Source organism: Oryza sativa, chromosome 4, assembly GCF_034140825.1.
Source record: "Oryza sativa Japonica Group chromosome 4, ASM3414082v1".
Taxonomy (NCBI): domain Eukaryota; kingdom Viridiplantae; phylum Streptophyta; class Magnoliopsida; order Poales; family Poaceae; genus Oryza; species Oryza sativa.
Window position 1 is genome coordinate 35,115,126 of NC_089038.1, and position 15,075 is coordinate 35,130,200.

General features: G+C 46.4%; 4 protein-coding genes across 4 annotated transcripts; 1 reads left to right on the top strand and 3 right to left on the bottom strand.

Annotated features, from left to right (window-relative positions):
* The first annotated feature begins 216 nt into the window (after window positions 1-216).
* Window positions 217-3,509, top strand: LOC4337403 (DNA damage-repair/toleration protein DRT100). Its single transcript, XM_026025266.2, has one exon. It carries the CDS (start codon window positions 303-305, stop codon window positions 1,905-1,907), a length of 1,605 nt encoding a protein of 534 aa, XP_025881051.1. The 5' UTR covers window positions 217-302; the 3' UTR covers window positions 1,908-3,509.
* Window positions 2,438-3,531, bottom strand: LOC4337404 (NDR1/HIN1-like protein 6). The gene has a single exon (XM_015778719.3). The coding sequence runs from the start codon at window positions 3,447-3,449 to the stop codon at window positions 2,682-2,684; it is 768 nt and encodes a 255-aa protein (XP_015634205.1). The 5' UTR covers window positions 3,450-3,531; the 3' UTR covers window positions 2,438-2,681.
* Window positions 3,532-6,036: 2,505 nt separating this feature from the next.
* LOC4337405 (uncharacterized) lies at window positions 6,037-9,753 on the bottom strand. The gene is made up of 10 exons (XM_015780284.3): window positions 9,450-9,753; window positions 9,039-9,264; window positions 8,846-8,932; window positions 8,597-8,766; window positions 8,299-8,441; window positions 8,026-8,206; window positions 7,338-7,941; window positions 6,974-7,086; window positions 6,607-6,850; window positions 6,037-6,483 (listed from the first exon to the last, which is right to left on the bottom strand). Exons 1-10 carry the CDS (start codon window positions 9,587-9,589, stop codon window positions 6,238-6,240), a joined length of 2,154 nt encoding a protein of 717 aa, XP_015635770.1. The 5' UTR covers window positions 9,590-9,753; the 3' UTR covers window positions 6,037-6,237.
* Window positions 9,754-10,280: 527 nt separating this feature from the next.
* LOC4337406 (pyruvate kinase, cytosolic isozyme) lies at window positions 10,281-13,645 on the bottom strand. The gene is made up of 3 exons (XM_015780286.3): window positions 13,274-13,645; window positions 11,939-12,400; window positions 10,281-11,360 (listed from the first exon to the last, which is right to left on the bottom strand). Exons 1-3 carry the CDS (start codon window positions 13,532-13,534, stop codon window positions 10,548-10,550), a joined length of 1,536 nt encoding a protein of 511 aa, XP_015635772.1. The 5' UTR covers window positions 13,535-13,645; the 3' UTR covers window positions 10,281-10,547.
* Window positions 13,646-15,075: the final 1,430 nt, after the last annotated feature.

Here is a 15,075-nt window from a genome sequence, read left to right on the forward strand (position 1 = left end):
GTAGCCAACATCAAAAGCCATTTTTGCGTTGCGCCCACACATGTCATGCGATCCAACATGTCCCGCGTCTGCTACGAACGGTAAAAAATCAAAATATTTTCAGAGAACGCTCCGAGGTTGTTTCAGGCTCCCTCCCATGGCGCAAACACATGAACACACTAAATGCTCGCGACGCGAACGCGAGGCTCCTCTTCCCGCTATAAATACTCCTCACAGATCGCACTCGCTTCTCCAAGAAATCCACACGAAAAAAAAAACAAGATAAAGCCTTGCAGTTTCTGAATTCTGATCAGAGAGTGGCAATGGCAATGCAGGTTTCGAAGAAGTCGCGTTTGGCTGCGCCGAGCGCTCTGCTTCTCCTTCTTGTGGTGGCCGCTCTGCTGCCGCCGCCGCGCGCAGAAGCGGGGCACGATGGCGCCGGCGGCGACGACGAACCGCCTCCGACGCCGTGCTCGCCGGCCGACCGCGCCGCGCTGCTCGGTTTCAAGGCCGGGGTCACCGTCGACACGACGGGGATCCTCGCGACGTGGGACGGCGGGAACGACTGCTGCGGCGCGTGGGAGGGCGTGTCGTGCGACGCCGCCACGGGGAGGGTCGTCGCGCTGCAGCTGGAGGCGCCGCCGCTGCCGCCGCCGCGGCGGAGCTACATGGAGGGCGCCCTGTCCGCCTCGCTCGGCGGGCTCGAGTTCCTGGAGACGCTGGTGATCCGCGACATGGCGCGGATCGGCGGCGCCATCCCGGCGAGCCTGTCGCGGCTGTCGCGCCTCAAGCAGCTCTACCTCGAGGGCAGCATGCTCGCCGGCGGCGTCCCCGGCAGCGTCCTCAGCGGCATGGCCTCCCTCCAGTACCTGTCGCTCGCCGGAAACCGGTTCGAGGGGAAGCTGCCGCCGGAGCTCGGGTCACTCCCGGGGCTGGTGCAGATCAACCTCGCCGGGAATCGGCTCTCCGGCGAGGTGCCGCCGAGCTACAAGAATCTCTCCAGGTTGGCGTATCTCGACCTGAGCAACAACCTCCTCTCCGGTGCAATTCCGGCGTTCTTTGGGCAGCAGCTCAAGAGCCTGGCCATGCTTGACCTCAGCAACAACGGCTTCTCCGGCGAGATTCCGGCGTCGCTGTGCGGCCTACGCAACCTCACTGATCTCTCCCTGCGCCATAACAAGCTCACCGGCGTGATCCCTTCTCAGATCGGCAGCATTTCTTCTCTGAATTCTCTCTCCATTGACAGCAATCTGCTCGTAGGCTCGATCCCAGAGTCACTGTTTGGTCTGCAGAAGCTGTGGAACCTGAACCTGTCAAGAAACGGGTTGTCAGGTTCACTTCCTCCCGGAATCCGCCATGGATTGCCGTCTCTCGTGTCCATGGACCTCTCTCACAACCATCTCGTCGGCGGCATTGATCACTTCTTCAGAAGCATATCACCAGCAAGGAGGCTGACCAAGAATGCAAGCTCAGACATGTCAGTGATCTTTCTTCCTCGGCAACTACAACACCTGGACCTGTCCAAGAACAGTATCACCGGAGCCTTGCCGGAGTTCGGCGCCGGCGCGAGCTTGAGGTGGCTGGACGTGTCGGGCAATGCCATCGGCGGCCAGATACCAAGCTCGGTGTGGAGGCTGGTCGGGCTCCAGAGGCTGGACATCTCCCGGAACAAGATCAGGGGCACCATCCCGGCATCCGTGGCGTCGATGGCGAGCCTCCGGTGGCTGGACATCTCCGGCAACGCGCTCGTCGGGAGGATACCGGACAGCTTCGCCCGGATGGCGAGGCTCCGGCACGCGAGCTTCCGGGGCAACAAGCTGTGCGGCAAGATACCGCAGGCCAGGCCGTTCAACCTGCTCCCCGCCGCCGCGTACGCCGGCAACCTGTGCCTCTGCGGCAAGCCGCTGCCGCCGTGCAGGCAGATTTGACCGGCGCCGCCGTGCGTGGCAGTGATTGCTGCTTCGCCATGGGTGACATATATGGTGCATTTCGATCGGTACAGCACAAGACTACTTTGTGTGAGATGTTTTACGAGGTTTAGAGAAATAGAGTAGTAGTGCATTGTCTGATTTGTAATATCTCCTGATCATATACTTTGTAAATCGGGAAGTTACACAAATCTAGTTTAGGGTAGAGGAGGATGATAAATGTTGTGGTCGCACTGTAAAATGATGACGTGGAAGTCGGTATTGGGCACTGTAGCTGCGTACTAATTTCGTTTCTGTCATACGTATCTAATTGAGTTTTAATGTTTTATCAAGGAACTACCTATATATATTGATCAAAGGAGAAAGACCTGAAACCAGGTGTGCCATAGTTGAGGTAGGCAGCATAGACTTTTAATTTGTAGACCGGCCCATTAAGACCTTACTTGGATAGACCCATACCAACGGGGCGGCTAAAGGTGTTCTTTTTGGGAGTGAGTTTATACTGAAATTGCTTCAGTTGGGGCATGCCAGACGAACAAATTCGCCATCTTTATTGCCATTTTCAAAGAAATTCATCGCGTATGCATTTTCATATATACATCGGTGCTCATACATTAAACCTAATCTGAGTAGCAGAGCTTCCAAAAACGGATGGATTCACAGAAACTAGTATTGGTAAAAATGTAAAAATACACGCCTCTACCACCTGCTAATCTCAACTCAACGGATGGATTCACAGAAATGGAGATGGATCAACGCCTCTACAAAGCTCGATCAGACCTTGAGCTTGAAGCTGCAGCTGTTGGAGCGGATGCGGATCTGCCTGCCGGCGACGAGGTTGTCGACGACGAGGTTGCAGGTCGCCTTCCCGGTCATCTTCCACAGCTTGATGGCGCCGAACTTGATGCGGATCGGCACGCGCGCCCACACCGTGAGCGGCACGAACCCGGCCTGCTGCTGCCGCGCCAGCTGCAGCGCCACGGCGCTGTCCAGCCGCGTCTCGCCGGCGAGCAGGATGACGGGGCGCACCGTGCTCCGGTGGCCCTGGTACAGCGCCGGGAACCCGCCGCGGCACAGCTCCGTGCCGTTGAACGACGCCGTCACCTCGCCGCCGTCGTAGTAGATCCCGATCCGCCGGTTCGGGTTCGTCGACGTCACCTCCACCTCGAACGCGTCGCTCACCGTCGCCGCCGTCGCGTTCACGTCGAACCGCGTCACGGTGAGCCGGTCCACGTGGAAGTCCGGTATCTTGGGCTTGAACACCGCGTACAGGATGCCCGCCGTGGCGCCCAGCGCCACGGCGAGGACGAGTACGGCGAGCAGCGTCCAGCACACGCACCGGCAGCACCGCCGCCCGCGGCTCCTGCGCCGCGGCGGCGGCGGCGGCAGCGGTGCCGGCGCGTACGGCCGTGGCGCGGTGATCGGCAGCTGCTCCTTCTCACCGTAGCTCGCCGTCGACCTCCCCTTGCCGACCTGCTGCTGGCTGTCCGGCGCCGGCGCCGGCGAGCCGACGCCCACCGGGTGGATTCGGTGGTAATCCATTGCGATGGAGATGCTGCTTTGCACCGTCAAGGGAAGAGGAGGACAATCGACGAAATGGCAGAGTTGATTTGGTGAAAACGTTATGGATGTCTAAGTACACAGTGCAATTTATACGTGACGATTCGTGACACGTTTTCGTTTTTGGTTTGGTTAATTTGGCTTCTAGACGTGATGGATTTATTAGTTTATCATGTTCAGCTCTTGACTTGGTTGCCATGGCTGCCGCATGTGTGATTGACTTCAAGGTTGCTGATTACTCCTCAGTCTCAAAAAAAAAGTGTAATTTTATACCGTCCAATCTAATATTTGACCATTTTATCTTATTTAAATAATTTTATGATTATTATTTTTATTGTTATTAAATGATAAAATATGAATCGTACTTTATGTGTGACTAATTTTTAATTTTTTATATCTTTTTAAATAAGACGAACCGTCAAACGTTGTGCACAGATAGCTACAGCTGTACTTATTTTAGGTCGGAGGTAGTATTATTTGTACTTATTTTAGGTCGGAGGTAGTATTATTTTTTTCTTCTTGAAATTAATTGGAGAACACAAGAAATCTATGCTGATTCTCGCAGGAATGGTCATGTCCCTTTCCTTTTAACTTTCTGTGTGTTCAGATTTTGACTACTCTTTGTACGACGCGTTACATTTATAATCATTTACAGTAGCAGCTGGATTAGTTATTGATTAATTACCGTCATGTGATCGCTCAGGTTATCGCCGTGTTGCGTTTCGATACGAATTAAGCGACTTGCAGAAATGTATCCCTCCGTTTCAAAATGTTTGACACCGTTGACTTTTTAGTACATGTTTGACCATTCGTCTTATTTAAAAGTTTAAGTAATTATTTATTATTTTTATATCATTTGATTCATTGTTAAATATACTTTCATGTACACATATAGTTTTACATATTTCACAAATTTTTTTAATAAGACAAATGGTTAAATATGTACTAAAAAGTCAACAGTGTCAAATATTTTGAAAATGATGAAGTATGAGCTGCGCCCGAGTGCTACCCATGTACGCTGAATCTGATGTCACGGTCCGTACATCGTGTTGAATGGTTGTTGTTAACCGAGGGACGGAATTACTGACGAGATCACATGAAAAACTCTTGAAAAAACATTTGCTCACAACCATAATGACATCATGTCATGCGTAGCTGCCGTCGATCACGAAGCTTCAGGTTAGCAAAGAGCAAGTTCGTCAGGAGAAATAGGTTGAATAATTGCCTGGAAGACGCCTCTCTAATCTCTGAATAATTAACCACGCTGCAGCTGACCGGACGGCTGCTTGTCGTGTTGAAAATTCAGAGAGGCTACTGCATCAATTTGGGGATCTTCAGGCATGACGTGATCAACGGTTGCCGACGGTCCTTCCGTATTTTGTATTTACACGACAAGCCCAACAAACTCCGTGTTAACAAAACTCAAATGGAATATCAACGTGTGCACATCTAGTAGCATATATATAAAAACAAATTGGTGTGACACGCTAGCTACTACCTAACCTATGTAACTCAAGCCTCTCCAAAAACATATGTGTTTTTTTTTTAATGGAACCAAAAACATATGTGTTGCTGCTACTGAAGCTTGCAAGCTACATGGTCCTTCCTCTGATGATTTTTATAGGATGTTTTGTTTTTTAAAACCGGATCTTTGTTATGATTTTTAATAAACAATTAGTCAAACTATAAATATAACTAGTTCAATACATAATATTCCCTCCTTTACTAAATGTTTGACACTGTTGACTTTTTTAAACATATTTGACCGTTCGTCTTATTCAAAAACTTTTGTGAAATGTGTAAAACTATATGTATACATAAAAGTATATTTAACAATAAATCAAATGATAGAAAAAGAATTAATAATTGCTTAAATTTTTTGAATAAGACGAACGGTCAAACATTTTTAAAAAAGTTAACGGCGTCAAACATTTTAGGATGGAGGGAGTAGATAAATTGCATCATGGATACACCAAATTGCGTGAGTGGATGTGATTAAGTACTTTATAGCTAACAAGAATATATTTTATGGCAGTCCATGGATAGCCAAACAATGCATATTGCCCGCTTTGCCGTCATACACTAAAATGTCATTCCATTTCCTGGTGGAATGCAAATACATTAGAAAAATCTGGGACACCTTATCTAATTAGATGGCATGTGAATAGCTCAAACCGTTACTAATATCTTTGTCGTTTTACATACCCGTACTTCTCTATCTTAAAGTTAACTCAAACGGGGCGCTTAGGTAGTGTTTGAATCTAGAGACTAATTAGTCCCTGTCAGATCGGATGTTTTATTATGGATTAATTAGGTTTAAAAAATTTATCTCGCGAATTAGCTCTCATTTATGCAATTAGTTTTATTATTTATCTGCGTTTAATACTTCTAATTAGTGTCAAACATCCGATATGACAGCGACTAAAATTTAATCCATTAGCAGCCCAGACAGAAGTGTGAATTCAACAAGGCAAGTCTTGGTTTGTGGCCTCTCACTCTGACTTCAGTCAGATACCAGCTAATGATCAGTTTGATTTTCAAATAAATGCATAGTAGCTACTGCATAGGATAGACAGCCAAATTCCTTCAGTGCAGCTTTCAACAAAAATTCACAATACAAAATACGATCCACCCACAATTCCATTTTGCACAATATGTACTTTCCATTTCAACACAAAAATCTGATCGTATATATCAACATTTCTAACAACATGATGAATTTACAGGTACATATAATACATGTGTAAAGTACCGACATTTCCGATGTGGGTCATCTCGATCTCAACCTCGATGTCCATCTCCTGGTATCCTGAGGCCTCAAGAGCTGTACAGGAGCAGCTGGGATTCGCAGCCACCACTCTCTCAGTCTCCTCACCAACTTCTCGCTGCTCTTCTTCCTCGCCGGCATATGCCTCGTGTATGCTTCCAGCACAATCAGTACAAGTATGCTTCTCAAGGGCAGGTACGCGAATATCGCAGATGCCACGAGCATTGTAGCTGCTACTTTGTTCGTGCTCTGACCAGACAATAACAATTGTTATATAGTAATTGCAGAATGTTGCAAGATTTAGAGTTTTGATGTGATGGTTTACAAAGTAATTCGTAGTTGTGAGTGATAATGTGAGAAGAAGTAACGTACTTGAGGGAACGCTGCAAGCAGGAGGGATCGGAGCTTGAGAAGAAAAATGTTTCCGGCTTGCACTTGTGCCTCTAATTGCGAGATAGCTTGTTGCAGCGCCAGTAGCTGTTCTACAGTTCGTCTCCTAGGTGGAGTTGTGACTTCAAATGCGCCTATCATCTGCCCGTTCCCGGTATGCCTTTGCCATAGCATGAAGATGGTAGAACCAAGCAGAAAGACAGGGAAAATGTACCAAATCCAGCCTCTGCAGGGTTTAGTATGGAATAGGTATTAACATTGCTCCGTGAAACAAAATTTTTTAACTACTGGTAGAAGTATTTCAGTTCGTTTTAGCCAAAAAAAAAAGAGAGGTGATTTCAGATATTACCTGTAAACTATGAAGAGGAAACAGAACAAGAAGACGTATGATTTAAGTGGATCTTCCCACTCAGCCAAAAAGAGAAGCCTTTTGCCTATTTCAATTAACGGAAATAGCAGTTCCTGCATATTAACAGTAAATCAACAAACATTAATACACTTAATAATGGCTTGAATTGTGATCAATCTTGATGACATTGGAAGCAACTATCAGTCTACAATTATTGAGCAATCTAAAACTATGAATGGAAATTCAGGCTTAGGTATGCCTGTACAGGTCACTCAGAGCTCAGTGGTTGTTCCAGAACTCAAGACTTTTCCTATCTGAATTCATATCTTAGTTTAGAAGATTATGAGAAAATGACATTTAGTACCTTCAGGACAGCCACATTAGTGTCGATGTCTTCCACTTTGACCTGATCAAGGGTCGCCCTCGCAGCCTCCACTCTGCCAGAGTAACCTACAGATCTCTCTAGAGCCATTTGCACTGAGCTAGTTCCTCCCGTCTGCACATCTCGGACAGTGAGATCCCATTCCTCGGGATTGTCCTCCTCTTTGAGTGTCAACAAACCCATGTTCACCAAAGTATATGCAGAAAGTGGGAAAGGATCAGCAAGCGTCAGATCATCTGAACTGCTTTGAACAGAATCTTCATCTACTCTGAACCTTGAGGAATAATCTTTCATCTGACCATACAATGCTTCCAGTATCTTGTCCCCCTTGGGCAATTTCTCTGCCAAATTGAAGGCAAGGGTAGTCTTGAAATGTGCAGGCAGTATGTGGAATCCCTCCTTCACCGTGCGGTATCTGAGAATTCCTAGTGTCGCAACAGAAAGCGCCTCGGCCTTATGTAAATTGATCATCCTGTACTTCCTAATGAACTTGTGAGCGTGCAACACCTCTTTGATGATTGCAAACCAGTAGTCTCGACGAGTGTGACCTTTGAATTGAGGAAATTCGAAGAACACCGGCTCTCTTCTGTCAAAGTAAAATTGTATGAGCAAAGCTACAAGATGAGCAGAAACTTAAAAAAAATTTTATTCTACAGTAGTAATTACTCACGTAGAGCTAGATTTGTACATGACAGCTTTGTCAAATAGCTGAGCACCCCATGGGCCAGTTGATTCACGTTTTATAGACTGCTTCAAGTCCCTTGACAGATCATACACCACAGCCTCGTTGTATGAGAAATCAACACTGACTGGCTCAAAGTACAAAGCATGGGTTGTCAGTGTGAGCCTCCCTGCAAAATATGCACCTTATACACCTTAAGGCCATAGTGAAGGAAACAATTCACCAACACTGATCAAAATTACCATAGGGAGGATTCTTAACCAGGCCAAGTGGACGTCCCAATGTGTTGAAGAATCGGCTTGGTTGTCGCGGCACCATAGATATCAAGGATCACTTCTCCATCAGAAAGTTGAAGAGCTGGAGCTTTGTGTCCACCTGATATACGTTTCGCAAATCTCAGCACCCTAACATCAGAAACCAGAGGCGCCATAGTAAGGCAATCATGCAGTGAAAGTAACCGAGTGCCTGAATATTCAGTAATGCTCATTGTTCAGGTTTCAGAGAATGACAATAACTGTAACAATGAAGAGAAACAAGAGAAGCTGGTGCCAATGCATACTTGTCTAAACATTTGAGGTACTTATGGTAGATGAGAAAATGCAGGCGGCCTCCCGTAGAGTTTGTGAGCGCATCAAATAAGTTGCGAACAGTGATCGCGTGTGCCATTGCAGGACACGCAGGAATAATCTTGGCAAATGCTTCAGGACTGACCGTTCTCCTCCCATCAACCTAAATATTTCATCAAATGTTTGGATTGATACTTGAGAAACCACAAAATATGTCAAATTGACAGAGATATATATATAACCTGAATGGCCATTTGTGTGGGGCTCAAACAGAACATGGACCCACAATCGTCGTCATCCTTGCCGTCAACGAAGCTAAATGACATTTTCTGTTATAGCGTATCGGTTTCTGATCAGAGTTGCGTATGAACAACAAACAAGATGGTGATGTTGAATTGGGGGTGAAAAAAAAAAAGAAAACCGGGGTGTCATCACCTGCAACGCGGCGTCCGTCTCGTCGTCGGGGGCTTCCCAGGCGATCATCATGTCGTAGGTGAGCGAGTGGAACTCGCTGTCGCTGAGGTAGTCATGGCGCTTGGTCTCGACGCGCAGGGCAATGTAGGAGCAGTACTCCACGACGCTCCTGGCGTACGCCAGCGGCTGGTCCCCCTTCTCCGGCTCGAACCGCCGCAGCAGCTGCTCCACCTCCACGCCGGCGATCCTGCAGCCACGATCGATAAAAAAATACACGAATATTAAGAAATAACGACCTAATATCAAATAATCAGAAGAGGTGAGGTTTCGAACCCAGGTTGACGTTTCTCGCCGCGATCGATCAGGAATCGATCAATTAAATCAAATTGGACATTAATCCATACGACGAGGAGGAGATGAGGGAGATCATACCGGGCGCATCGGTGGACGACGGAGGCGGCGGTTGGGGAGAGGGGAGGGATGGCGTAGTCGGGCGCCGCCATGGCCTCGCCGTCGCCGCCGCCACCGCCGTCGACGCGCGGGGCGAGGAGGAGGTCCTCAAGGAGACCCATCTGGGGTGGCGACGACGGAGCACCAGGAGGGACGCATCGTTCGTTCGTTCGTTCGATCGTCGGCAGTGTGTCCCCGTCACGCCGCCCGTTTAAGGCAAGCGAGATTTGTTGGAGACGTGCCGTGCTTTTGACGGATGCTCTGCGACGCAATGCGATGCATGCGTTCCGCCTTGCCCTTTTCGCGGACAGTTAGGCGCGCGCGGGTTTTTTTTTCCTTCTTTCCTTCGTCTCCGACGGACTCGGCCGTCCACCCAGCCACTCCTCCCTGTGCTGTTTGCCCTCTCGAATTATCGGATTGTAAACGTTATTATTAGTTTGAATTAAAAAACTAGTTGTATATGGTACTTAAAAGTAAATTCGAGCTTTTGGTTGTTCTGATCAACCATTGTTTTATAGATACAGCAAATGGAACATAATAATGTATTACCACAAATAACGTTGCAGAATACATAGTTCATGCAATTAGTATACCGTTAAACGGCTCAGGCCGCCGATTACCAACCAAGATTTCGTACCCCGGTCACCGGAATCTTAAACAAGACAAAAATCCATATGGCCATATGGGCACACCAGATTCCTGATGAATCCTGGGACATTCTTTTTTAACTCGTATACAACGACAATGATGCCAATATTATTATCAACTCCATCGACATCACCTGAAAAAACAGTAATCAAACAACACAGTAGCTACCAGAAAATTGTGCAGGCATGGAATAGAAACCACCTGCCATACTACATGGCATCGACGATAAATAGAGCTCTACATAATGGAGTTCTATCTCTCCTCATTTTACCAGCAAATCTATGTAACGAAAGGCACCCTGCGAACTGCAGGGGCTGATACGGTAATTAAATTGTCTCCCAAAGATGGACTATGGGAGTAAAAACAAGCATAGCAGTTTTTGTTTTGCCACTTAACCCAGCAAAATGGCGCTAAGAAGACACCGTGTAGCGATTACTTCACGATGCAGATCTTGATCACGGATGCGACGCCAATACGGTGCAGAGCAACAACAGCATCACCAGGCTTGCACAACTGCTTCTGTACAGCTGACTTGAGAGCAGCATCAAGGATGACCTCTGTCGACTCCGAATCGGTGGCTTTGGCAGAACCCTCAGCCAGGAGAGGAACAAGACCTCTGTAGATTAGGCTGTGCCTTGCTGGGCCCTCCGAGCTGATTGTCCAGTCGAATGAATCGGTTGTCAACACGGGGACAACCACAGAGAGGATTGGAACCCTGGGACGATACTTGGCAACCAGCTTTGCCGTGGTACCACCACGAGTCAAGACAACAATCAGGGCTGCCTTGGCCTTGTTGGCTGTGCGTACAGCAGAGGATGCGAGAGACTCCAATGGGCTCATCGGAAGGGGCGCAGACCTGATCATCTCCTTGAAGACAGCTTCGTTGTCAAGGGAAGACTCTGCCTCAACACATATACGTGCCATGATCTTCACAGCTACTTCAGGGTATGCTCCAGCAGCACTCTCTCCACTAAGCATGACGCAGTCAGTTCCATCAAGAACTGCATTTGCAACGTCAGTTGCCTCAGCACGAGTTGGACGTGGTGATTTGATCATCGACTCAAGCATCTGAGTAGCAGTCACAACAGGCTTTCCAGCAAGGTTGCACTTGTAAATCATCATCTTCTGTGCAAGGAATATCTTCTCAACTGGAATCTCCATTCCAAGATCACCTCTAGCAACCATAAATGCATCCGTTTCCCTCAAGATCTCATCGAAGTTTACAACACCCTCTTGGTTTTCAACCTAAAAACAAGGAAAAAGTTAAGAAAGAAATTAGACGCACAGCAACATAACCAGCATGGTAAATTACCAGGCACCTCATATGTATTATCATCATCACGAATATATTTTATCATCATGGCAGTAAGACAGGGTCATTTATAACACGGTGAACCATCTAGATCCAAAATTTCAGTTAGCAGCAAAGAAATGCAATAACCTGAATTCCTCATTTTAATGCATATCAGGCAACAAGCTAAACCCTATCAGTGAAAGTGCATGAGAAAATAAGTAGCTGCTATTTGAACAAGCAAACGTGAAAAAAGGTTATTCTGAAACTAGTTGTTCAAGCACATAGAAAAGGAACAAAATTGCATTTTATTACCTAATATAGCACAAAAAGGGGTCAAATGGTCAATGTACAAAGGCAGAGACCAAACAATTCTGGCTCCAGTATATACCAGAAAGGGACAACAAAACATTAATTAAAGCATCTAACTGAGAAGTATTGTCACTCAACCGTCCTGGTAATTAAATACTTAAGCAAACTGTGGAACTGAAAACCTAACAGGACCCAAAAAATAGTGATAATGATTACAAACCTTTGACATCAGCTTGATGCGCTTTGCATGCTGTCCAAGAAGTTGTCTGACGGTAACCAAATCTGATCCTTTACGGACAAACGACAGAGCAATCATGTCTATGTCATTTGGCACACCCCATCCCAAAATGTCTTCTTTATCCTTCTCAGTCAGTGTAGGAAGGTCCACAACAATTCCTGGCAGATTGCAATTCTTTCTCTCGCCAAGCATTGCTGTGTTCTCACACCTACACCTCACAGTTCCAGCCTTTGGATCACAGGACAAAACAGTCAAAGAGATTGTACCATCGGCGCAGAGAATGACATTTCCAGGCTTCACATCAACTGGCAGTTTCTTGTAACTCATGGTAATCATGTTCTCATCACCCTTGATCTCATAATCGGTGGTAACAGTGAGTTCTTGACCCTTTGTTAGCTTGATTGGCTTGCCATCCTTCAAAAATCCAGTACGAATCTCAGGACCCTGAAGCAATGAATGAAATGTTCAGAACAGTCACCACAGAATCGCCTTAAATATGCTACTAAACAGGTAAAAATAATGGAACTAATTGCAGTACAAGAAGTGATAAAAAAGATAAACTGTGTGCAGTACAATTCTGTAAGTAACTTATTTGAACTACAAAGCAAACCATGAAGTGTGAGAGTGTAAAAAGATAAGCACCAATAGTTACGTGCATGACAGAAACATCAAGGCATAATAGAAGAAATGACTACACTAATAAAGCCTTCTTTTACGTGTTAATCATATCCTCCTACAAAAGCAACAAAATCAGAACACTAGGATTTGAACACTCCATACTCCAAAGCCACCGATCCCAAGATCTGTTAACCATCCTTCCAATCCAACTCTACAAATGAATAAATTAACTTGAAAAAGCATAGAGACGAACTGTAAAGCTAAATATGACAAACAAGATGCACGCAGCTCATCAATCTCACCAACACCGCAAACGGATCACACTACGAACCAGTTACACACTTACACTTGCTCAGAATCCATAAGACTCCAAAACTAACTACCCACATGGAGACGCAAGCCTGAGCCCCCAATCCAAGATCCAGCCATCTGCGACAAGGCAAAAGCGCAAGCGCAGGCAAATCTAACCCCGGATACCATTTTGTCGAGTCCTCCAAAGTCAAACCGCTGTAAACTCAACTCATAATCCTACCATGCTGCCTCCAAATCAAACCCAGCTTCTCCCGATAAAAAAGACGAGCAGATCCAAATCGAAATCCGCTCTGTATCAAACGCAAGCTACCCCGACTGGTCCGATCCGAACAACCCAGCAGCATACAAGCATGTAGAGATCGACAAGCAAAGCAGTGAGGGGGTAACCTTGGTATCGAGCATGACGGCGCAGAGGACGCCGGTGTTGTGCATGGCCTGGCGGAGGTTGTCGAGGGTCTCCTGGTGGTACTCGTGGGTGCCGTGGGAGAAGTTGAAGCGCGCGACGTTCATCCCGGCGCGGAGCAGCTTCTCGAGCATGGGGACGGAGCGGGAGGCCGGGCCGAGCGTGCAGACCAGCTTGGTCTTGGGCACCCGCGCGTCGTCGTTCTCCAGCCCCGCCAGGATCTTCCCCATGTCGATGTTCGCCATGGCTGCTCCCTCCTCCTCCGGTGGTCGCCGCGATCCGGGAGGCGGAAGCTTGCAGACGACGAGAGAGAGAGAGAGAGAGAGAGAGAGAGAGTTGTGTGAGTTGTGCTGGCTAAACGAGGCGAGATTTGGGGGAGGATTTTTATAGAGATGGAGTGGAGGAGGGGAATTTTTTTGGCGATTCAGTGGGCGAAGGGAGGGAGGAAGAAGAGAAGAGGACTGGAGGAGAATAGCGGAGAAAGAAAGATGAGAGATGTGGACGCGTGGTCACCACCGAGTTGAGGGGCAGAGGGTCGAGGTGAGGCGATTCAGTGCCTGCCTCACTGTCTCCATTTCTCCACATGGAAATCATCCCCACTGATCTTCTTGGGGAAGAAGTTACAAAATGCAACTAGTAGGACTGTTTGATTTGGGACTGGTTTAGTTCTCAATTTTTTTTTCAAATTTCTAAATTTTTTTATCACATCAAAACTTTCCTACGTACATAAACTTTTAACTTTTCTGTCGTATCATTTTAATTTCAATTAAATTTTTAATTTTAACATGAACTTAACACAACTTTAAGGTTTATAATTTGAAACTTGTGGTGTCGTGGCTAATATGCAGTGTGGCTAATTACTGGCCAAAATCGCACTGAATGGAGTTGGTTGGGTAAAGTGTGTGGGCGTGCTAATCTTGGGGTGAGTTTGACATCTCGAGGAGATGATTCCAAGACAACGGCATATACCAGCGAACGGCGATGGGGCGGTGGGCAATCAGGGCGGCGCCAGCATCCGGCAAAACCAGCGACGTCCGCGTCAAAAACCGCGACCTCACCCTCTGTTTCCCATTCGTCGGTCCAGCGATCCATCTGCTAGCTGGCTGCCTGGTCTTTCTCCTCTTCCGTTTTCCTTTCTCTCTACATCTCCACAACTCTGCTTCTATTCCTCCATCATTTTGTTATTTTTGCTGTGTTTAGTTCCCTTTAAACTTTTAATTTTTCCTTCACATCATTTGCACACATGTATAAGTATTAAATGTGGACGAAAAAACAATTTACATGTAAATTACGAGATGAATCTTTTGAGCCTAATTACGCCATGATTTGATAATGTGATGTTACAGTAAACATTTTTTAATAACAGATTAATTAGACTTAATAAATTCGTCTCGCGATTTACTGACGGATTCTGTAATTAGTTTTGTTATTAGTCTACGTTTAATACTTCAAATGTGTGTATGTATATGATAATTTTTTTTCCAAAACAACTAAACACGGCCAAAACATTAATTTGTTTTGTTTTGCCAAAAAAAATTTAGAAAGAATCTGCAGTTCGAATTCTCTTGTGACGATTGACCAACAGTGTACGTACACGCGATGGGCAGACGTGGTTGCGTCCATTGATCATCCTGCACCGAAGTCAACTTATCAGAAACCTCTTTAATAAAAAAGAAAAAATATGTAAATTTTGTATAACAAATGGTTTCTTCCGCGAGACAGTTCACAATTGGCTTGCTTAATTGATGAGAAAATAAGCGCATGAAAGAATCAAGAATGGAACTTT